The sequence below is a fragment of the Colius striatus genome, chromosome 1 (assembly GCF_028858725.1).
Source record: "Colius striatus isolate bColStr4 chromosome 1, bColStr4.1.hap1, whole genome shotgun sequence".
NCBI lineage: Eukaryota > Metazoa > Chordata > Aves > Coliiformes > Coliidae > Colius > Colius striatus.
Window position 1 is genome coordinate 19,813,760 of NC_084759.1, and position 24,444 is coordinate 19,838,203.

Genomic DNA, 24,444 nt, shown 5'->3' on the forward strand with positions numbered 1-24,444 from the left:
ACCATCCAGGACAGGGATGGGACTATTTACACTTTTTATACAGCTTCATACATGAGTGACGTAGAGCCTGGGAGGGATGCCAGAAACAGTCATTTGTGCAGTAAAGGTGGACAGTCATTAGTGATTGAGTTTGTGATACTCAAGTGTTGCAGTTTGTACAAGGGCATTGTACTATGTGCTGCTGTGCTGTGAGCCCAGATTCAGCCTGAAATTTGGTTTTGGGGTTTTCGTGGAATTGCGAGTCAAATTTTGAGTTGGTGTCCCGATTCCTGGCCAGCCACCTGGAAGTAACCTTTGAGGTATCTCAGCCTGTCCTGCCCGCCGCGTGGGCGGCAATGGGGAGCCCAGCGACCGACGGGGTGGGCACTGCAAACCCTTCGGAAGGGTTGCCAAGCCAACATTCGGCTGCAGGGAGGAGGCTAGCTCCTGCCGAGTGTCTGGCCGAGAAAGGTTCTCCTTTATGTCTGCCTCCTCTGTGGGGACCGCGCTCAGGCTCTCCACCCCCGTCCTGCCCGGCCCAGCCGCCGGCAGGGGTGACGACTGCTAAAGGCAGTCTCCGAAAAAACCCGCCGGCGCTGTGTGTCCACGGGGGCTGCAGCTTCCGCCGGTCTTCAGCTGCGGGTGCTTCCACCCTTCGCGCCGAGGCTTTGGGGCGCCGGGGCCCCTCCTGAGCCGCCGCCGCTCGTCCGCCAGCGCCGGTCGCCACGGCTGTGCCCCGCACGACACTGTCTCTTTAAGGGCCGGCGGGCGGGGCAGCGGCGGCGCTGTCCCGTGGTGCGTTGCGGCGGGCGCGCGGAGGGAGCGTGGCTGGTGCCGGTGTCGTGCGCCTGCCGCGGCCGCTCGGTTCGAAGTTGGCGTTGGGCGCGATGCGGCGCTGAGGAGACCGACGCCGCCGCCGAGGAGGCCGCGTTCTCCCCGGCACCCGCCGTCGCGGTCCCGCTGCCGTCTCCTAGCCCCGCTCTTCGGCCGTTCCCGCCAGTGCCGCCATGTCTGCGGGCTTCTCCTTCGGCGCGGGGACCCTGGGCTCCGCGGCGGCCGCCGCCGCCGGCTCGGGAGGCGGGGGCGGGGGCTTTTCTTTCGGAACCGCCACGTCGAGGTAACGTGGTGACCCCCCCCCCAACCCTGCTCAGCTCAGTTGGGCTCGGCTCGGCCCGGCTCTGCCCTGCCCGCGGGCCTGCGCCCCCAGACCCCCACCGACCAGGGCCACCGAGGCCTCCCTTGCTCCGGGGTCGGGGTCCGGGCCCGGGCGGCCGCGGCGGAGCAGGCCCATTCGGCATGGGGGGGATCGGGGAAGTGCAGGCCCCGGGATGTGAATCGGCGCCTCTCCTGCTCCCCCGGGAGCGGCGCGCATCTCTGGCACGTTTGGCCGAAATGGCCCGTGGTGCGCGGATGAACCAGCTTCACCGTGTCCACCGGCGCGTAGAGGGTGATGGTGCCCTCTCGCCTCATCTGCTTCATGGCTGGCTTCGTCAATATAGACATGGGGATCACTCTTTTCGGCAGCTGATGGCAAAGGGCAGTTTGTTTTGGCTTTGTCAGAGCAGAGTGTCTCCCATCAGGGTTAACTTTGATGTTCTGAACGCAGCATGTGAATCATAACGCGTATCTAGGCTTCAGCAGTCAGCCAAAACTTGTGTATGTGACATTGAGCTAGGTGATGGCAAAGCCCAAATGTTTAATGCTCAAACGTGAGGTACCTTTTTTTTCCCTCCAAAGATGAAATCTTAAACTTTCTGGTACAGATAATTTTTATATTTGCTATATAGTGTCTTGGAGTAAAAGGAGAACTTTGCAGTGCTTTGATGTGCATGCAACATACACCAGACTCTGCACAAAAAACATTACTAATATTTAGGTTTCTAAGAATAATAGGTAAGTCTTTGGTGTTTCTGGGAGTTGTTTTTTTTCGTTCTTTGGACCCAAGCATAGTAGTAGAGATCGTTTATTTTCTGACCTGCATGCTATTATGCCTCTGTTGAAGATTAGGGCTGATGTAAGGGAGCTTTGTATCAGTTTTTCCTAAATCTAACTGGGTGCAATTGGTCAATGTAATATAAATGAAGGCAAGGTGAGCTACTCAAAGCAGCTTCACCTGAAGTAGGTGTGTTTGAAAACACCTTTCAGAATGGTCAGGAATTGGCAGTGTGAAGGGAGGGGAACAGAACATCTGGAAATAAGAGTATCTATGGATTAAATCATAGAATGGTAGGGATTGGAAGGGACTTTTAGAGATCATCTAGTCCAACCTCTCTGCAGTATTGTGTTTTGGAAGCCCATATGAAAGGGAACAAGTTTTCTGATTCTTTTCTAATACTCATAATTTTGTTGTCCTGACAGATGGACAACGTTTTTGTTACCTCCAGTTGGTGGATTTTTTACTTCTGTTGATTTGGGTTTGCATTTTTTTAACCCCACGGTAAGCTTATATGGAGTTGGTAAAGAACTTCAGTTTCTTTTGCTTCATACCTGTTTAATGCAGGTTTATTGTGATTAAAATCAACAAGTTAAAATTTGCTTATTCAAAAACATCCTTCAAATATACCACCTGAAACAATTGTCTTGTTGATCAGCACTTGTTTAAAACTGCTTCTTGAACTTCAATTTTCAGGGGTTTTTTTCCTATTTGTTCTACCTTTTTAACTTCTTAAAAGTAAGTAGATGTTTACCAGATGCTAGTTAATAGCAGTATGGTACTCTGCACTTCTATTCATGTATTTATTCTTACAAGCAGGGCAAGTCTTCAGGGTTATTGGTTAAGGAGTGTCACAGAGGAAGGGGTTTTTTTTACTGCTGGATAATTGGTGAAAGAATCTTGCGTGTTCCTATAGGATGGTTTGCTTGAGAACATGTTTGAGACTATAAGGAGAAGCTGTTCTTCTGAGCTGGGTCGAAATACTGCTAGGTGTTGGGAGAAAAGGGTCTCTATTTTGTAGTCAAAGTGTGTTACTCATCAGTGTGATTAATCAAAGATTATATTGTAGTAGCTCAAGCCTGTGATATGTCAGCCTAATTGCTGCATTGCACCAATAGCTGTTTGGGTACTTAGACTCTTTCTTTTCATTAAGCAATGGTCTCTGTAATGTGTTTTAGCCAGGTACAATGGTTTGTTCAAGGTCTAAAATTGGAGTTAAGACCTGACTTCAGTGACCAGAGTTCCTCTTCCCTCCATCTTTGGGGAGCAGATAGTCCTTCTAGGACACTTTTTCCTTCTTGGTTTCTTTCTGTTTTGATAAACCTCAATCAAAATGCCATTTTGTTTTATTAGAGGTTCTTGTGTTTTTTGTCCTATAGTGCTGGATTGCGTATTTTGTACCTTAGCTTGCTTCTACTGAAATCGTGAAACAAGAAAAATTTTCACAGAAGAATCATCTTTGTACTGGAAAAAGATGAGAAACATAATCTCTGGACTAGTGAGAGAAGCAGTGTGTTATATGCTTAAGTTTACAAGCAGTTAAGTCATAGCACTGTACTTTGGTATGTTGACTACTGTTAACCCTGAAGTCTAAATTGCATTTTATTTCAGCGCTACTGCTGTGCTTAGGCAAAATGTTATTTGAGTTAGAGAAAACTTATGTAGTTTCCAAAAATGCTCACAAATGGGAGCAGGAAGTTATTGCAGATGAGTTATTCGCCCGTTCTTTTGTCGATTTAGGAACAAAATTTTAAAAAGCAGACTCATCTGGCTGCTAGTACCTGTTATTTCATTGGTTAAAGGTAATCAAGATTGTTAAAGTCACACGTTTTGTACAATTACTTACTTTTTACATGTTTTGTAACAATAATTGTTAAATGTAAATCACAGAATTTTAAGGACTGGAAGGGACCTCAAAAGCTTGTTCTCAGTCGTCCGTGAAACTTCTAAAATCTGCAGTTACCCAGAACAAATAAGATTTGTCTTTCCTGATGCACTCTTGATAATCTTTTTCTTCTCTTTTCACTTTAATCTGTGAAAATTGCTCTCGAAATTTATTTATGTAACTTTCTGACAACTATACCATCAAAAAAGAAAATATGGTAGGCACAGATCCTCTCTGGTTTGCACCTGTGGGGAAAGACAGCAATTTGGTTAGAAAGTGAATTAATATATCAAGTGTGTTTTAGTAATAAGATGAGGCGAAGTCATGCTGTTGATGTGGATGGTTGTGTGTCTCTTGCTTCAGAATGGAATGAAGTAACATAGGTTGAGATTTCTACTTAGAGGTATCTAACTGGGCTTGTAACATGCATTGGAAAGATGTTCTTGCAGGATCATTGTCATTTTTGTGCCACCTCTAGTGTTCTACACTTTTAGTAGTTCAGAGAGAATAATTATTCAGAATTAATGGGACAATCTTAACAGAGAAGAAACTCAAATTTCCCACTGGTCCAGTAAGATGTATCACTTCAGCAAGGAGTTGACCAAATGCTGGAGTTGGTGTCAGGAAAGCAGCGGGAGTTGGGGAGCCATAGAAGGAAGGAGGGAGATGAGCTTCCTCTTCCTCTTTCTCTTTGACAATCATGAACATAAACCCTGTGTGGTCCAGCTGCATTGTGCATGGTTTGGAAAAAGGAATGATGGCATGGGAAATCAACTGAAATAAGGGAGAGGGAGGTGGATTTTTTTTTCATTTGGAAAATAATTATTACTAATAGTCTTATTTTGTAATAGCTCAACAGGAGGACTTAATTTTGGAACTCTGGGCTCTTCCACTGCTACAGCAACTACGTCAGCTCCTTCAGCGGGTTTTGGGAGTGGACTTTTCGGATCAAAATCAACCACTGGCTTTACACTAGGAGCCACCAGTACAGGTAGAAAAAAATATTGTACAGCAGAAATTATAATCAATAGTGAAGAAACACATGTACACAAAAATTGTTTCATCATAACTTGCCTACATTTTTCACAGTAGTTCGGTAGCTGAGAATATTACTTACACAATTTTGTAAAAGACTTCATTGAACATTTTAAAAGATCATTGATGGAGAATCATGCAGTACTGATGCTGTAGAAACACAAATGCAATTACCAGAAAACTCTGCCTGGCCCATGTGTAAGTTGTTCCATAATTTGAATCCTGATGTTTTCTAGAAATCTGTTCATCTAGAATGCTCAAAATTGGAATTTAAGATGGAGGTATATTTCGGTTTGAAAAAATATTTAAAAGCATCGTGAGATTACAAATATCACATTACAAATACTAACAATCTTGCAGTAGTAAAAAGTTCTGGTTTTGCTTAGGTTTTCTAAGGTTAGCAGTAACATGAAGAAATTTATTAACAATCTTAGGTCTCTAATTTAGCCTGTGAACATGCACATTTATATAGGAGTATTGGAGTACAAAAGAGAGAACTTTTTCTGAGTGGAGGTGACTTTTTTCCAGCTATCATGCAGACATAGCTTAATGTGTTTTACTTCAGTTCCAATATTGCTAGACAAAATTATCTCCTTTTCTTGTACACTTGTGTGAGTAAATAGGGAAAGTTCTAAGAACTGATCTAGTAGAAAAAAAAATCTAACAGTTAACTGAAAGCCTGTATGTATTTGGCTACCTGGGAGCAATTTTCTTTTAGCTCTCCATGAGTCTTTTGATCTTCTAATAAGGTGTTTTTAAAAATATGAAAGGGCATAGCACTGTGGTGAAAACAGAATCTTTAAACTACCAGTAGGGCAGAAACTCTAAATCAAAACACAGGATTTTTACAAAGACTTTGGACTCTATAATCCTCTTCATTATACTGTAAATCTGCTGTTTTACATGCTACATTATGTACTAACATATGGGCGGAAAAAAATACTTTATGGAATTACTAGTTTCCGTATTTTTGTTTACCTTTGAAATAGCAGTACAGCAATTTGTTTGCAGTGTTAGCGTCAGCTTCGCTATTAGCAGATCCTTGTAAAGAGAAACAATGTTTTTTAAAGTCAGTTATGCTTTGATTTGTGCAGTTGGTGCTCACAAATACTGGTTTTTATCTTAATTTTGTTTTACTTTCAGCATACCTCAAAGAACTTATGTAACAGTCTACATATTGTCTCATTGTATTGTGTTATTTCAGTGTTCTGTTTCATGATTTTACCATCATGACTGCTCTCTGGTCTTCAATTACTATTCTTATTTGGTTTCTTTTCATTCTTAAAGCAGGAACAGCAACAACTATTGCTACAGGACTAACACTAGGTAAGGATCTTTTTTGTATTTTAATGTTATATAGGCAAAAAAATTACAGGTAGATCAATCTTCTAATGTAGAAAGCTAGAGGTTGTATATAAACTTTTTCCCCAGTGTTAAGGCTGCAGACCAGGGTGGAGCCTTGCAGTTCTGGGCACTGTTACTGCTTCTTAACGGATTATTCTTTTCCTGTACAACAGTGACAGTTAGACTTCATGTTTATGTACCCCTAAGAAGTTCCATTGTTTGGCAGAGGAGGTGAAATACATTATCAAGAAACTTCATACAGTGTTTCTTGCTGTAATGAACTGTGTGGATAGGTCTTTGGTAATTGCCTATTCTAAAAGAATAATGACAGTTAAACTGAGAGCAGACCTTGAGAATATTTTGGTGCTGTTTGCATCTTTTAAGGGACTGTTTTCATCTGTCATTAGAAATAGAGGAATATGTGGGTAGATGTGAGGGTGGTTGGTGGTTTGGGATTTTCTTTTTTTTTTAACCAATTTAAACATGAGCACTAAGGTCTGAGGAGAGATTGAGCTTAAGTATCTCTAAGAACTTCGGAAGTCATACTGTGAATAAATAGGAAAAACCAGAAGGAGGAGCAGCATCTGACCCAGAACAGACTGTGTAATTCAGAATCATATGTGGCAGTCAGTACTGTGCAGATGAACCTTAATTCTTTTAAGTAGCTGAATGAAATGATGTCATCCAAACCAGACACACAGCAGTTATTTAGAATACTGAGTATGTGGGATTTTTGCATGCTATTGTGGTTTCTTTTTCTTTGGAGTATGGATTCTAGAATGTAAAATCTATTCTCGCCATGAAACAGCAGGAAGTGGAAGTTTTATTTGCTTTACTTTAAGTGTTCAAAAGCAAACCTTGAGAGAACAACTTTTCAACAGATTTTTCTTAATTAAAAGTTGAAAGGATATGTGCATTTATTTTGGTATGCACACTCTGTTGAAAATTTTGAGCTTGTGTTTTGAGCAGTATTGGTTATAGCTCCATTTACCAGTTGATCCGTTAGATGCTTTTCATGGAAGTTGTTTGGGATTTCTTTTACAGCTTTTTCTATTATCACTAGATGCAGTTGGTGGTCCATGATTAAATCCTATTGGATCACTCATAATTCTGGCGCAAAAATGTCTGTGGAATTAATATAAACCTTTGAAATTTTTCTGAAGGTGTTAGGGGGACATTTTACTTGATGCAAGTGATCTTATATGCAGTGATACTTATATGATGGTTAAATGGAAATAGTTCAGAATAGAGAATGAATTGAGTATTCATTCCTAAACAAAATGTTCTAAGAGTGATAATTTGTTCTGGGTTTTTAGGCACCCCTGCTACCACATCAGCAGCTACCACAGGCTTTAGTTTAGGTTTCAACAAACCCGCAGGTTCGGCCACACCGTTTGCTTTACCTGTTACTTCTACCTCAGTGAGTGGCCTGTCATTATCATCTGCTCTTACATCAACTCCTGCAGCAGGTAGGAAAATGCCTAGGGGGATTGCGGTTGTTTTGTTTGTTTGTTTTTGAACAGGAAAACTTTATGGCAAAGCAGTTCCAAACTCTATAAAGCACTTACATGACCCTGTGATACTAATGAGAGAGTTCATTGGACTTCACTAGTTCTAAATTTGTTATCCTTAATCCAGACAGGTTTATGGGTAGTATACCATATGATGTAGGCAGCATGTAATCTGTCATTAGAAGTGTAGCAAGAGATGATTCATTGTACAAAATCATTACTTCTGTTATTGCTAACCCCACCAAAGGTTGAAGGCTTCTTACTGGTGCAGCTGAAAAGTTTGGAAAATGTCAACCTTTTGTAGATGGACTAAAATAATTAATTGGAAGCAGAAACAAGGTTTTTACAGTGTAGTTCTTGTCCTGGCACACACCTGCTATCATATTTAACTCAGTGAAACTGCACCAGGCAGAATGATAACTGAGAAAAGTCAAGTCCAGCCTCAGCCTTAGGAGTCTCCATTTGAGCTCTCTGTGCCCTCTGTGTCCCTCTGGCTTTATGCCTGTGGTCTTCCTCTACTCAATTCTTCCATATTCTAACAAAATCTAGGATTCCAAATTCCAGAAAATCTAGGATGCCAAATTCCAGAAGGCTGAAACTACTAAGGAAATGTTATTTTATTATCTGTCTTTTGTAAAATATTTCAATGTTATCAGAAAACATTAACATTTCAGCGTTTTAAAATAAAAAGTCAATTGTACTTGTTAGATCCATTGTGCCATAAAATAAGTTCTGTACCAAGTTTGAGATTCTCTTGTGTTTTGGGAGACTCTAAGTTTTATATAGTTGCAGTAAATATAGACTAATGAAAATTATGATAGTCTAGGTAAAAAATATGTAATTCAAAAGTCTCTGGCTTTGTTTGGAAAATATGCAGGAAATAAAAACAACAATTGAGTTTATTATCCAATCTTGCTAAAGATACTTTTCAGGCACTTCACTTATTTCAAGTTGTCTATGGATATATTTAGTGTCTGCATGAAACTGTTTACTTTCTCCACAGGAACTACTGGCTTTACATTAAATTTGGGTGGCACAACTGCTCCAACTACAACTGCATCCACAGGCCTTTCGTTAGGAGGAGCATTAGCTGGTTTAGGAGGTTCACTCTTCCAGAATACAAGCACAGCAGCAACTGGTGAAAGTTATTTTGGTTTTACTTCCTTCTGTCTCAAATCATTGACATTTGTGTTTAATTGTATAAATTCATAATGTAAGAGTTAGTTTATATAAAATCTTAAGACTGTGAAAGTGTAATTTTAAATGAAGTTACAGTTAAGAATAGTATTGCTATCAATGGACGATAAAAATTAAATCTGACATCATTGACCTCATTGTTAAATTCACTTGTACTTAACACTTATAAATGTAAACGCAAGAAGATCTTTGTCATTGCTTTAATTGACTCAAGGAAGTTGTTCATAAGTGGGAAAGGGTAATAATATACAACTATCTCTTTTAACTGTGGAGAAGTTGAAAGGTCCTTATTTCGGGGGCTTTTGGGCTGAATAATATCTTTCACCATTACTGTCATTTCATGGCTTCCTATATTTTTCATCTCTTAGAGGAAGAATTTGTTTCTGTGTGTTGTCATCTTGGTAACATTGCTCTTAAACTCTAAATGAAAGAAAAAAATACCTAAGATGCTGAGGATAAGTTAGGTATCTAATTAGCTACCTAGTAATGTGAAGAAATTGCATAAAACACTTGTATGCAGTTAGTTATATGAAACTTCTCAGAGTCTGTTTTCTTCTCTACTTATTTTGTGTACTTTTAAAATCCAAATGTAGTAAATGGCCACTGAAACTACAAGCAAGATTACACGTGCTTTTAGTTTATGATAAGTTTTAATTACCAATATTTTAATTGCAGAAATTCTGCTTGGGTTTCTTGTAGGACTTGGGCAGAATGCTTTGGGTTTGACTCTGGGGACCACTGCGGCTCCTTCAACAACTGCCAATGAAGGTCTTGGTGGCATTGATTTTAGCAGTTCTTCAGACAAAAAGAGTAAGTTTGGTTTAAAATATTTATAATTTTCTCTATTAAAAGAAATTGAGAGGAGTACAGCAAAAGACTGTTTCATTGTGTTAGGAGTGTGAAATTAAAGCTGACAGCTTTTAACTTGGTCTCTTCCTCCACTCTTACATGGAATTTCAGTTAATTTCATTCTTAGCTATTGTGCTTGTATAGATGATGATGATTTTGGTTGCAAATGTAGCATAAATTTGTTTAATTAAGTATAAACCAATATGGTACTTGAGAACCGTGAAGCTTTTTGGGACTAGCTGAAAAGGCATGGCAGATTTCTGAACAGCTATATGTCAAGTAATCACTAGAGGGAGGAGTAGAGCCATGTTGATGTAAAGCACTGCAAATATGGAGAAAAGTATTTGTTTGAAACTAGTTTTCTCCATCTGTAACAGTTTTAAGCTGGGTTTCCTTTTTCAAAAGCCTGTACAATAAAAATGTTCTATTTTAAGCTGTTGTTCTTCAAAGCTGTGTTTCTGGTGGTGTGTAGTTCTATGCAATACATTGTACCAGGTTATTAAAACCAGTTATAAAAACTTTACCTCCACAGTAACTTTAAAGTACTCATGAAAGGGAATATTACACGTAGACACTTAATTTGGCTTGTTTTTATGCTTCTAGAGTAAACTTAACTAAAGCTGACTCTAAAATGACATTTTCTCTGGGGAATCAATATTGCTAATATAATCCCTTGATTCTATTCAGGAGCCAAATTTTAAATTGGATATATCAATAGCTGTAAAGAGAAGGAAATGTAGAAATTCTGTGAAACCATCTTTTCAGGGTAACAGAAATTACAGAGACACAGTTCATCATACTTGTAGAAAAGATGGCATGTTGACTGTCCAAACTCAAGTACTCTGCATGATATTGATTAGTTTTGGATTTCATTACTGAAATTTGGAGTGATGAAAAAGCTTTTGATTCCTATGGGATTTTTCATTACCACAATATTAGGATATCCCAGCACTTCCATAATATACTAGTGTCTTCAAACTGAAGCAGATTGAGTTTCTGTTTCTCTGCTCCTTATTTTATGTATCTCAGCATTGTTTTGTTCAGCTCTGAGGGTGGAAACTTGCATGAGTACCTGAATCCCCTATACGGTACATAGTGGAACAGGTTGAGTTGGACTGTTGCTGTTAGGACAAGCAGAAAGCCCTTAGCTGAGCACTGGGAAATGTCAAAGGAGATGAGTTTTAATTAATTTAATTTCAATTTTTGATTTAGTAGTGTTTCCCTTTAATGAATAGTGCTGGCTTAAGCAGACCTGACAAATACCTCTACCAGCATACTGCTACTTGCTTCTGTTGGTAGTATTGTTTGTACTGCTATATGAAGAACTATGTTAAGGTTTGAGGGTAGTTGGTTTATGGTTTTGAGGGTTTTTATTCTTTTCCTTCCTGAAGAAGGAGACATGGCTACCAAAGAGAAGTGCTCTAGAAACTCCAGGACAGATGAGGACTAATACCCATGTCTCTTCTGCAGTTAGTTATAAAAACTTTTCTTTTTGGGGACAGAAGACTGACTGTCTAGTATTTCTTTAAAAGATGACTGCAGGAGAAGCAGCTGTTCTTATACATATTTTCTCATGTATTACTAAAAAAAATGTAAGAAATATAACACTGGAGCACTCACCTAGGAAGTACCAAAATCTAATTTAAGATCTGTATTTTTTGTTTTGTTATTCTGGTGTACAGCAAAAAATAAAATAGCTGGAGAGAGAAAACAAAGTATAGTTAGTTATGTGCCTAATTTTTAGATAATCAGCAGAAAAAGGAGTCATAAATTTTGGGAGTTTTCTCCTCTTCTGTTTCCTTCTAATTTTGTGTAGACTATTTTTTTTTGCCCCTTAGCTAAAGGCTTTAGGGAATGGTTGTGAGACTCCAGGTTCTCTAATGTATGAGTCCACAGAGTCATCGGACAACCTAAGTAGATATGGTATCTAAAGATAGTAGCTGCTCCTGGTAGGGGCGCTGACTTGTGCAGCTTAAAATGTTTGTGGCAGTACCATTAGCTACTTTCTGACTTGATGGCACTGAATGGGAAGTGAGGATGTGAATTGAATCCAGCTGAAGAAGATGAAGCTCACTTCTTGGACTTCTTCTAGGAGGTCTTCTTCACTAGCAGACAGCTGTGGTATGGGAAGTGATGACTGCCCATGGCCACGACTAGAAAGTCATAGCCTGTGTTAAGCATGATACTCTCTTCATTTCTGTGCTATTACTCAGAGACGTTTGGCATCTTGATCCACAGATGCCTGGTTTGGAGTGTTTAGGTGGTAAGCTGTTACATCTTTAGTTCTGTAAAACTTCAATCATGACTGGACTTAATGCAGTAGCAGAATTCTTAGGGAAGTCCAATGGGCAAATGTTTGTTACCTTTGTATCTGAGAGGATACTGCTATTGCTCAATTTAAATGAATATTTTGTGGGCACAGGGCTAAGTTGTGGTTGCATAAGCAGGAACAGATTTCTGATCTTATGCAACTGCAGTTGTTTATGCATTTGCAATGACTTGTACAGTGACACAAGATGTTTTTGTGTTTACTTTGTGTGCCAAGAAATTGACACCTCAACTGCTGTTCCTGAAAATGTAATTATCTGTGAGGGAGAGTAGATGAAAACCTTACTTTATTGCTAGCCTAGTCTGTTCCTCTTATCAAGAGAAATAAATCAAGCAGATGTAAAATCTCCTTAAGGCTGTTTTGTTTTTCTTCAGAGCTTTAGTTGACCTACAATTTTTATTTTCTAGGTGACAAAACAGGAACAAGACCAGAGTAAGTGTCAGATTTTCTTTGTGTTCATATCTTATTAGGAAACAGCTGAACTAAATAGTTTTACTTTTCCAACTACTTCAGTCTTGAAAAAGGCATAAATGTAAATAATTGGTCATATTGCAAAAGCTGGTTCAGTCATAGTGGTTCATCATGTTAAACACAGCAGTTTTCCCATGAAGTGCCATATCGAGAGCAGACCGTGTGATCTGAAAATTGTTTTTGCAAATGGATACAGTGTTTACACCATGGGCTTGGACCTCACCATGTTATCTGTTTGCCAAATCATTCCTAGTTATAGCATACATACAATGAGTGCAAAACTGTTTAATCAATCACTTGACCATTTTCATAACATTTAGTAGTCATGAAAATGTTTGACAGTATTAAAGCACCATCTAAACATGCATTATCTCTTGCAGAGATAGCAAAGCACTAAAGGATGAAAACCTACCTCCAGTAATCTGTCAAGATGTAGAAAATCTACAGTAAGTAGTGTTTTTTTATTTGTGATAGTTGATGAGCTGAAGTATAGTGTGCTACTGATGCTCTGTGACAAAAACACCCTACTGTAAATGGCATGCAGGGTAACTTAACTAGCCCAAGGCCCTTCAGCAGCTTAGTGCTGGGAAAAGAGTAGACAGGTAGTTCTAGTAGCTGAAGTCTTAGGCTGTTTTTTTTCAGCCTCACTTTTCCATGCATGTATGCAAATAGGCATGAATAACAAATATGTTCTTAGAATCTGATCTGTCTCTCCTTGGGAGTATTGAACCATTTGAGCATGCCTTCTAAGAGTGGAACCTTGTGTCAGTATTGCATGTTCATTGCAGCTTTCATAGAAAGCTGCAAAAGAGCTTTCTCTCAGGCAGGAAGGAAACGAGTTGTAGAGTAGTCAAAGATGTTGTATCTCACTGTATTTCTGAGTTCAAAGTGACAATCACAGTTATATAGATGCTTATAGCTTAGTTTGTCAGGTTTCAGCATACCATGTTTTAAACACTTGCTATTGAAGTTTAGGGGTGTTCTTGATACCTTTTTTTTTTTTTTTTTTTACAATTTTATCATACTAGGAGTTAAGATAATACTATGCTGTAGAGTAATTTTACTGTTCAGTACTTGGTTTTGGAAAAACTAATAGCTATTTAAATATTGTGACTGAGAGGTAATTACTTGGGTACTTCAGGTTCAACATACTGTGCTTCTTTCCTTTCTGACCTCTTCTTTTTCACTTCCTCAGGAAATTTGTGAAAGAACAAAAACAAGTTCAAGAAGAAATCAGTAGAATGTCCTCTAAAGCGATGCTTAAAGTACAAGAAGACATTAAAGCTTTGAAACAGCTTCTGTCCGTAGTTGCCAGTGGATTACAGAGAAACACTCTTAATATTGACAAGCTGAAAGTGGAAACTGCACAGGTATAATTAAATATAAATTTTATGTAGCGTTTGCATGTTATTTCATATAGGATAACTACCCTTCTTCATCAGTTAATGCTAAAACAGCTGTAAAGAAAGTGAAAAATTGAATCCCCTTCTAATCTATTTGAAATTACTGGGCAGGACTGAAACCTGTGGTGTCAGTATTTTCATAACAGCAATAAAAATGATTTCTATTCCGGAAAGCATTTCTACATAGCAAAGGTAGCAGAAGGGAATACGTATACACTTTATCTCAGTTTCAGTTAGATATTCAGCTGTTAGTGAAGATGTATTTGTAACAAAATGCTGGACTCTGGACCAGCAAAAATGCAAGATTTCTTCTGATGACATAAAAAAACCAACCCAACAAACTGAAACCACTCCATAACAGTTCAGGGACCAAAATATCTTAACTAGCACTAGTATTTATTTGGTCAACTTGAGCTGTCCACTAGTCTACATCTTAACTGTGCAGCCAGCTTGAGCTCAAGTTTTGATGCAAGGGCTTTTCAAGTGAAGTTCTGTACCATTTTTTGTTTTATTTATGATACAGTTATTAAACAGAAGTTAGGTCTTATCTCTGACAGTTTAGTGAAATATGCTTTCAGTATGTTCTGTAGTTTGCTTCTTTCCCAAACCTCAGTTGGTATTTGTGGTTCTCTAACTTTTTGACAGTCTGTGCTTTGAAGAATTTCTGTCCAGATTCACATTATTAACTTAAAAATATGAAGAGAATATTTTGTGTGAATGAACAATAGAGTTGTAACTGTTTTTCTTCTTGAACACTTTATACAGAACCTTACCTTTTATGAATTTTTCCAATTTATTTAGGACCTAAAGAATGCAGAAATAGCATTGCGAACACAGAAAACTCCTCCTGGTCTCCAGCATGAAAACACAGCCCCAGCAGAGTGAGTTACTGTTATTCATAAAAAATAGTCTATAATGTAATTTGGAGAAGAAAAAACTCCAGGTAGACCTTATTTTGCAGCCTTTCAATACTTAAAACAGGATTGTAAAAAAGATGGGAACAGGCTTTGTGATAAGGACTGTACATATAGGACAAGGGATAATGGTTCTAAAGTGAAAGAAGGTAGATTCAGATGAGAGATAAGGAAGGATTTTTTTTTTTTTTTATGAAGGTGGTGAAACATTGGAACAAGTTGCCAGAGAGGTAAATACACCATCTCTCAATGTTAACAATCAAATTGGATGGGGCTCTAAGCAACCTGATCTAGTTGAAAGTATCCCTGCTCATTGCAGGGGGTCATTGACTAGATGACCTGCAAAGATCCCTTCCAAACCAAACAATTTTATGATTCTACAAACTTCAAAATATGATTTTTTTTCTTTCTTTTTCTTGTAGCATTTGTACTGAATTCTTCACAGAACTAATGTATTATTTCTATGCTTAACTTTGTCTAATAGACATGAAAAATACAATCTTTTCCTATCCTTTCACTAGTAGAGTGACATCAAGAAGGTCATAGAACGTAACTACTGCAATTAATGAAATGAAACTTGGGAGATAATATAGATTGAACTTGAATAATATAGATTGAACTTGAATAATATAGATTGAAAAACAACTGAAAACTAGTGAAGTTTAATCATATGACTTCATTGTTTTACTCATGTAGCTACTTCAGAATCCTGGTCGAGCAGTTTGAAGTGCAGCTGCAGCAGTACAGGCAGCAAATAGAAGAACTGGAAAATCATCTTGCTACTCAAGCAAATAATTCACATATAACTCCACAAGGTAAATGTTTCAATTGTAATATTCATACTTAAAAATAAAAATGTCTTATATCTATAAGAGGAATTTAGTAATTAAGCTCCTCTTTTGTTGTTTTGTTTTGTTATTTAATGTATAGAAATAGGTGTTCAGATAGATTCTGCAATTGTTTAATGTGAAGATTGTGAATTGAAGGTTAGATTCATAAAGGTTGTTGAGCTTTAAGATGGATGGAGTTCCTGAGGTGCAATTTGTAAGCTTGGCTTATTTTGATGTCTGCTACATATATCTCCCACCATTCAGCACCTAGGAGTTTTGAGGCTGATGTCTGGCACCTTCTGTCTTGCACTAGACTTTCTGACCAGACAAATAAGAGTGTCTGCTCTGCCAGCTCCAGATCAAAATGTGAAGTTTTCCTTAGTCTGGAGCCTGTTGGTATTGTCTTCAGGTCTGACCAACTGAGAAAACTGAATCTTGTTTGCTGCCCTATCATTCAGTCTTGGGAGAATCTCTCTGGTCAGAGAATACTGACCTGTGGACAGTAGTCTAATAGTGGTAACTATTCCTGTGGTCATCGACATTTTTTGCTTTTGGGCCATTTTAGTTGCAGGTCCTGCAATAAGCAGTGATTTCAAGTTTATATCTTTTTGTGCCAAATGATACTTGAACATCTTGCTATCTCAGGATGGCACCTAGGTTCATCACCTGATGTCAGAAACGAGAGAACTTGCTAGACCTAGCTTCCAGAATGGGATATCTGCTCAACTCTGAGAGTCCTCTGTCTTTCCGTGTGATCTACTTGTCTGTCCAGAATGTGAGGCAAATGCCTTCACGGATGTTCCTTGGTGTTTTTCAGCAGTTTCTGTTGTAAAGGTTCCTTGCTTGGGTGGGCAAGACTTAATCTATTGTGCCAGGATACTGGCTGTCAGCAGGTGATCTAGTGATCTATCTGTAGTCAGTGCTTTATTACATATGTGGCAATTACCATGCAGGAAAAGCTTCTTTTACAGGAAGCTGTTCCCATACAAGAAACCATGACTCAGAATGTCTCAAATGTGGAGATGTCTGATGTTTGTTGTCAATAAACTGCCTCCATGCTTTTAGAAAACCTGTGACCAGTCTTCCTAGATACCACTGTCTCAACAACCCTGAGATTTATTCCCTAGCTTATCTTCTTCAGAAAGAATTAGAAATTATAATGGAGAAAATCCCCTATGGAGAGGGCAGACCTTTTCAGTTCACGAACCATTGCTAGACCTATGCATCTTCAAGAACTTGATAGCTAGTATCTGAATTTTAGTAGGTTATATGCATCCCACAGAGGAAATGCAGAAGCTGTATGTTTTCACAAAGTCCACTTCAGCATTTTCCTCCATTTTAGTACACTTTTTTGGTACTTCTTTCAGAAAAATACTGTCTGTGAGCAGATGCCTTGTTTTGCCAAAATCTTTGAGATTTCCCCTTTAAAGTTTTGTGTTAGTTGGGTCAGTGCATTGACAACACTTTCATGTCTGTGTGGTAAGTAGGATATCCTAAATCTAGGACTTAAAATAGGCAAAAACTCCCCATTGTTTTTTTCTTTGTAATACACCTGTGGGTAGAGATAGAATAAGAATTCCTGTAATGTTTGTTAATTGTGTATTTGAAATGTATCCATTCTACTGCTCTCTTTGTAAAATCAACTGAACCCTAAACTGTGTTTTAAGTTAGAAAGAACGGAAAACGTACATGACACAAGAAAATCTGATCTAACTTTGTGTATGTAAAAACCACTGAGGTAAAATGTTCTTGTGTAATTAGAGTTAGGCTAAATAATATTTTTTTAGCTTTGCTAAATGATAGAATCATAGGAAATTAATGACCATTTTTAGAAAAAAAATCTGAGAAAAGGGTACTTTTCTAAATCAAGTTTAAGTCCTTTCAAAAAATAGCTCTCAATTCTGTATTTCTTACAGACTAACTTGTTCTTCTGCAATTGTGTTTTTGCTTTGTGCTGTATGAACACCAAATCTTTTCTCTTGGCAATAACATTGTCACTAATCAATACTTTATACGCCTCTTACAGATTTGTCTATGGCTATGCAGAAAATCTATCAAACATTTGTAGCTTTAGCTGCACAGCTTCAATCAATACATGAAAATGTAAAGGTATGTTGTTTTGACGTGTTCATCTCTACTTAGTCACTCTTTGTAGTTTGTTTACTTCTTGGTAATATATCTGGGGGGACTGTTAACTGATTTTAATAATTTTCAAATTATCCTTGAAAACTGTTTTTGAAAAAATAACTTTCACTCAGCTGATGTCTAGTTTGAGTTATTCACTTATAGTGGTGTCAGCAAGTGACCACAGTCATCTTAAGTCGCAAAATGCTTTTCATTTAATTTCTTTTCCTTTTAAATTCTTGATCAGTTTTTTAAACATCTGACTTTGAGTTCATGCCTGTATGTTTTGCTTGTTGCCCAATGTCTTCTTGATGTTAAGCAAAGATGATCTAATTCTGCTCTTACTCAAATAGGTAATAGCAAAAAAGTAGGTGTTCTTATTAAGCTTCTTCAAAAATATCAAAGCCTTTTGGTAAAAATAGTTCTGGCATGCTTAAGTTTTTCAACCTGTTCTTTTTCATCATGAACTCAGCTTGAATTTTCCATTTACATTTCTAGACGTAGTGGCAAAATGTCAATGTTCTACAATCCATAGCTTTTCTTGATATGATGAGAAGCTTTCTTGGTAACAGAAAAACTCAGAAAAGAGTACAGGTGTTTGGGACTGTTTCTTCCGAATCACTTAGTGGGAATAGCTCTGGTAAATCTATTTGTTTCCATCTCAAAGCTTCCTGTGCACAGTATTGATAATTCTCTGTAAACACCTGAGACTTACTTTTCCTGAATAAAGCTCAGGAATACTGAGGATCATGTATGAACTGGATTCTTTGCATTGCATGGCTTCTATCAGCATGGATATTCACTGGTTTACAGCTTCCTGCCATCAGATATTTGTGCCACTCTTAACATGGTTTTGTTACAAGATGTAGAATATGTCAGCGCCCTTGTAATTTTGCCAGAAGTACAGAAAAAGAATCCCAAATATGTTCTAGACTCTTCACTTCTGAGATGTGTGTAGCCTGATCTCATGCAGTGATCTCTGATATATTTTTGTTGTGCTGGATTGGTATGTCAATATAAGCAACAGTATCTTCAGTACCTTGTCAACATGACTGAATAGGAAGTACTTCAGCTGAAGAAGTAGTCTATTGCCTGAAACTAAGGAGCTGCTTTCAGGATTTTTCTTCCTTTTGGGGAAATACGGGGGGTTTTTTGTTCTGCTCTTTTTGTTTTAGGTTTTAATCTAATGGGTGGACATGAAGGCTTATATTTTGGAAGACACAATTATAACTAATGCTTCAAAAATCAGAAAAAATAATGTACTGCATAGATGGCGAGAATGACAGATGCACTTGTTTTAGTTTATCATCTAGAAGATGTTAGGAGACCAGTTTTGAAACTGCTTTACCTGCCTTTGGTTGTAATATGCTTTGTGAAGGTGGAGCTGTGACCCCAATTCATTCCTTTGTCAGAAGTAGGCTTCCTGGCTTGCACATACACTTTATTCAAGGGTCTGAGTGTTCTGAAACATCTCTCTACAGGACTTCTTGAACATTCATATAATGTATAAATGTACAGATATATTCTGTATCCAAGGTCAGTGAAGAGTAAAATGTGCTTGAGCAGTTCAGGTACAGAATGTCATTAAATCGCTGTGAATACATTAGCCTGAAGAACTGCTCTACAATGTCTATTGGCATTTGTCAGCTCCTATGGCAGTCAGTATGGCATTTTATTAAATCTCATCAGAATTCTGCAAATGTCTCTCCAAAGACAGCACTCCTGATGTGATAGTGAGGTCGTTCTTTCTGCTTTTCCTGCTGTCGCTAATAGAAAGTATGTCCTTAGGCAGGAACAGAGGACATAGTGCACCTTCCATAAAATTCAGTAGAACCTGCTTTGGTTTCAATAAATCTGACATTAAAAGATTCTGTTAGAAGATGGAAATCATTCTGTTGTTTCTTTAATTGAAGCCATTTATTCTTTTATGCTACCTAAGGTATCCATAGTTCTCTCGTCTGTGACAGATAGATAAAAATGGCTCAAAGGAAAGGCCAAGCCAGGCATTACCACGGGAGGTGGGGTTTTGGAGGGAGAAGGCGCATAGGTGAGGAGGGACGGGACACAGCATATTTCAACTCTTTATTAGTGATCTGTTGCATTTGCACTGCGTTATGTTGTTGATGAAATCATCAGGAAGAATTTTAAAATCCTAGTAGCTTCTTTTAGCTTCGTGATAAGAAAGAAATGCAAAAGTGAAAGGAAAGAAGGAATTACAGGTGAAGGTGAGGGGACCAAAATGTGACTCCATACACCTAGCACTGAAGGAGAGTGTGCTATTTTGTTACAAGGTGATAATACGACTACGTTTTGCCTCTTAAGTCAGCAAGTGTGGTGAAACAACTTGAATCATGTTGACTTACACCATTTTTTAAAGGTTTAGGTACCATTCAGTATGCTAGTCTACTAGCATTTTTTAAAATTTTAAGGAACCTCTCCTGGATGTAGCTGATGCAAACCAGTTCTCTCCAGCTCCAGGCCTGACTTGATCTTTTCAGGTTGTGAGGGACTTTGGGGTTTTTTTTGAGGAAAAGTTATTTATAACTTAGTGTTTCTTATAGTTTTATGGCAAATACACTGAACTAAAATGGCTTCCCCTCACCCCTTTCAGATGCTCAAAGACCAATACCTTGGGTATAGGAAGACCTTTCTGGGAGATGCCATGGATGTCTTTGAGGCAAGACGAACCGAAGCGAAGAAGTGGCAGAGTGCGCCACGCGTGACCACTGGACCGACCCCCTTCAGCAACATACCAAACGCAGCAGCTGTTGCCATGGCTGCAACACTTACTCAGCAGCAGCAGCCTGCTACAGGTCTGAGTGCATTCAAGTTATAGATTATTAGTGTTATGACAATAGTAAAGTTGTGTAAAATTTTCTATGAAGTCTTCCTTTGTGTTAGACTAAAAACCTAAACGTTGTGATGAGCAGAGTTACTGATACATAGCCAATAGAAAAATGCAGGGTAGACTTAGCAATAATTATACAACAAATACTTAATCTTGTGAATTTACTTGTATTAGTGATATTTACTGTATTGTTCTAACCCCTTGGAATGTGAGTCTTTGCTCTTCAGTAACATCTCTGAATATGCATAGTGTAGCCTCTTTCCACAATTGTATGATTATAGTAAATTATTTCAAATCAGTGAGGAGAGAATATCTAAATGCCTATTACCTTTTCCTTATGTAAAATTAATGATGCATTTTTATAGAGCACTTTGGAACTGTAAAATGAAAAATGCTGTCGAGCAGGAAGGATAGTGGAGCAAACATCTGTGGAATAGGAAGATTGATGCCTGGCTTATTATTTTGTAGCCATTTCCTGTGTCAGGATGATGTTAGAGCAGTTTTTACTGACCATTCTGCTGTTACAAAAAAAAAAAATTAGAGAAAGCAGAGTGGATTGAGTGTGTGTGTGTGTGTGTGTGTGTGAGAGAGAGAGGAAGGCCAAAACAGAGGAAATGCATGACCCACTGTTAATGTAGGATGGATACACAGGGCAAAGGAAATAAGGCAGCTTAATCAACATTGTTATACTAACCAACACTTCTCAGAGGAATTCCTGAGTGTAGAGAATTGAATTAATACTCATTTAATAGAAATAAGAAAAATTCAGTTCAATTTTACCTAGACATGGATATGTGTCTGTCAGAAAACTATGAAAAGCATAGTTAACTTCATTCTGTCATTTATTTTCTAGAATGTTGTTTGTCATAGGTGTACTGAAAGTTGTCAGCACCTTTTCCTTCCCTTTTCTTGTAACAGCAGCCATATTTTGAATGGTTTTAATTACGGACCACTGCAGCAGTGGTCTGACAAGTTATTTCACTTGATAAGTTCAGTTTGACAAGTTATTTCACTGTCCTTGCCTTCTCCATAAAATATACATACAATGTGCTTTCCGTCTTGGCCCTTATACACAGCAAGGAGATGGGTTTAAAAGACAAGTATAACAAAATATTTTAAACACAACAAAAAATGGAATAATGATTAGATAATTATCTTCTGAATTTCCATTGTAGACCACAGTTGTGGCTATGTTAATCCACGGAAAATTTGTTGGTGACATCTGCAAGAGTATGGTTTTAAACAGAAAATATGAGATAATGTCACGCTTCAGGATTTTTTGCACAGATAGAACTGTGGCAGCCTAATGTTGCCAAAGTAGTTCCCTTTCCCTTCATCTTTCTCATTAGTGACCATACTCACTATGGTCATTACAGGATTAGTTCTATGTGAAAGTCATACTTGGGATATCACATTTAAAGTTACACCTCCACTTTCATGAATTGGGGTTAGGGGTTTCCTCTTCCAAATCCAGATTCAAGCGAGTAACTTCAGTAACTTTTAGGGATGAAGGGGGTAGGGTGGGGAGGAAAGCAAGCAAGAAGAAAAAAGGCAGAATGACCTGTACCAACACACCTGAGGTAAGGTGACTTTTTGTACCTTGAGATATTTTCTAACAGTTGTAGTGAAAGAAGTGGTTGTGGGTTGGATTTGGGTGGGTTGGGGTTTTTTTTTATTGTTTTTGGTGGGATGTTTCAAAAGCCAAAAATGTGCCAACTACAAGAGTACAGATAGAACAAAGCCATTAACTTACATGAAACAAAAGTACACAACAGTCGGTATACTACTTAGTTGGAATACTGCTGTCCCCCACACAACTCACTTGAGGTCCTGGAGAAACAGAGGTCCATAGGTATTTTGAGGGAAACTTAAGAGTGCTTGAAACTCTTCAGAAAATAGGTTTAGATGGAACTTGAAGGCATCCTTTCTGCTGTTTTAGCTCAAAAGCAGGATTAGTCAGGCCTGAACTATTTAAGAGAGTTCTTAATGTCTTAAAAACTTGCTAGAAAGGGAAATTTCACAGCTTTCCTAAGTTATTGATTTAAGCGCATGACTTTTTCCCAGCAATTTACCTGAGGCTGTCACTTTTGTCTTAGTAGAAAAGGAGAAGAATCTTATTTCAGTTTTGCAGGAATCTTCAAATATTCAAATACTGCCTCCTATTAATTTCCTTATTTGAGTTTTCAGGTGCCTGTTTTCTGCAATAAAACTGCAAATGTTTGCATGTTTTAACTTTGTTTTAGGTTATTATGAATTAGATAAACTATCTGCTAGTAATTAAAATCATGCATATTTCGTAGCAAGACCTAGATCCTGAAGAGTAGAATAAATGAGAGATTACAGAAGGTTACGAATGAAAAAACTCTGAAATGCAGTTGGTGTAGAGGGTGGGGATGGGATGTCTGTGTAATACCTGGCCTGCTGTTGCTACTCTTAAAGATGGGAGTAAACAAAGAAAATTAATCTGAACTTTAAAGTTCTTGACTAAAATATACTATACGGTACTTGAGTATTGAGGGATCAGGCTGGTTCGTCTCTTTTAAGAAATATTTGATGTTTACATGGTTAAGTCTGTTTCATAGTTACTGTTCTTTCTCTGAAAAAGATAAATAACATTTAAAGTTTGTGTTCAGAAGTCAAAGATGAGTAGCTACGTGTAAGCTGTGGGATCAGGGAATGGGGTGTGGATAGGCACCCTATTTATGTTCTGTCTGTATGCCAAGACATGTCTGTCTTCTGTTGGGATAAATAAAGCCAGTAGATCCTGGCCATATGGAAGAAAGGGAGCAAAAATGCACTCCACTGGTTTCCTAGGATGGATAATCAGGACACCAAGTTTGTGGTGTGCACACTGAAACACGAATTTTGTGCAGCTTTTTGAAGCTCATTATTAAAATTACGCTTAAGTCTTGTCTGCACACAGTCTTTCTCCCTAGTTTAGCACTTTGGCTCTCGGTGCAGCTTTTTGGGTAGCAGTGAGGCTTTTGTGCAGTAGCAGCTGCAGTTGTAACCACAGCCTCACCTGCACCTCTCCTGAGCAGTCTTGAACAGTGTGGAAGTTAATTCAGGTAGCTAGTCTAGCTTTTATTGATGGGTCTAAAGTAAAAGATTTTAGAGGTAATTAAAGCCTAATGAACTAAGGGCTGTAAATGCATGAGGCTGAACCTGATCATCTTCTGGTAAGGCCAAGTTGTCTTAAAGACAAGCTTTTCTTCAAACTTGCCTTTTCCCTCTGAAAATAAACACACTCCCCCAACAACTTAGTTACTCTCTCCTTAACTGGTGAAGTGCAGAGTTAGTCAAAGCATTATCAAGCTGTTAGAACACCTTGGCATGTTTTGATTTGACTTGGTATGAGATTGAAGTGCTAATGGGAAAAGATACTGAAATCTTCATAGCACTTAAAATTTTATTGTGAAATTTGATATTAACCTTGGTTTAAATTAGTCAGTGTATTACTTTGTCAGATTCGGATCTAAGTTGTGATGCTAAATTTGTTCACTGTTAGGACCATCTGTGATTTTAAAAATTGCAGAATGTCTCTTTAGGAAATCTGGCTGACCTGTCTGAGTCTTTGTGCTGGGTCCTATTCATTAAACTAAAATGCTCTACAGGGCAAATAGATCAAGTTTTAAAACGTTAAAATACTTGTTATAAAGAATTTGTCTTGTACTTACAATAGCCAGAAGTGCCAATTTTTTGCCAGTGCTTTTGGCATCGGGGAACCTTTATTACTAATATTTTGCTATTGAAAATTACGTTTACTTATAAGAACTAGAAGTAGTGATAATG

The 24,444-nt window shown here is 38.3% G+C and overlaps 1 protein-coding gene across 6 annotated transcripts in view; it reads left to right on the forward strand.

Annotated features, from left to right (window-relative positions):
- The first annotated feature begins 779 nt into the window (after nt 1-779).
- NUP58 (nucleoporin 58) overlaps nt 780-24,444 on the forward strand; it is a 36,258-nt gene continuing 12,593 nt past the window's right edge. For 2 of the 6 annotated variants that reach the window (XM_061992859.1, XM_061992877.1), the window contains exons 1-13: nt 780-1,096; nt 4,649-4,788; nt 6,120-6,158; nt 7,493-7,645; nt 8,691-8,825; nt 9,584-9,694; nt 12,470-12,494; nt 12,914-12,979; nt 13,729-13,903; nt 14,738-14,817; nt 15,547-15,665; nt 17,707-17,789; nt 20,416-20,617. In XM_061992859.1, coding sequence (XP_061848843.1) covers nt 987-1,096; nt 4,649-4,788; nt 6,120-6,158; nt 7,493-7,645; nt 8,691-8,825; nt 9,584-9,694; nt 12,470-12,494; nt 12,914-12,979; nt 13,729-13,903; nt 14,738-14,817; nt 15,547-15,665; nt 17,707-17,789; nt 20,416-20,617 — 1,438 coding nt within the window. In that variant the 5' untranslated portion in view covers nt 780-986. The remainder of the gene's footprint in view (nt 1,097-4,648; nt 4,789-6,119; nt 6,159-7,492; nt 7,646-8,690; nt 8,826-9,583; nt 9,695-12,469; nt 12,495-12,913; nt 12,980-13,728; nt 13,904-14,737; nt 14,818-15,546; nt 15,666-17,706; nt 17,790-20,415; nt 20,618-24,444) is intronic. The other 4 variants (XM_061992868.1, XM_061992886.1, XM_061992893.1 and 1 more) reach the window with 3 other exon arrangements.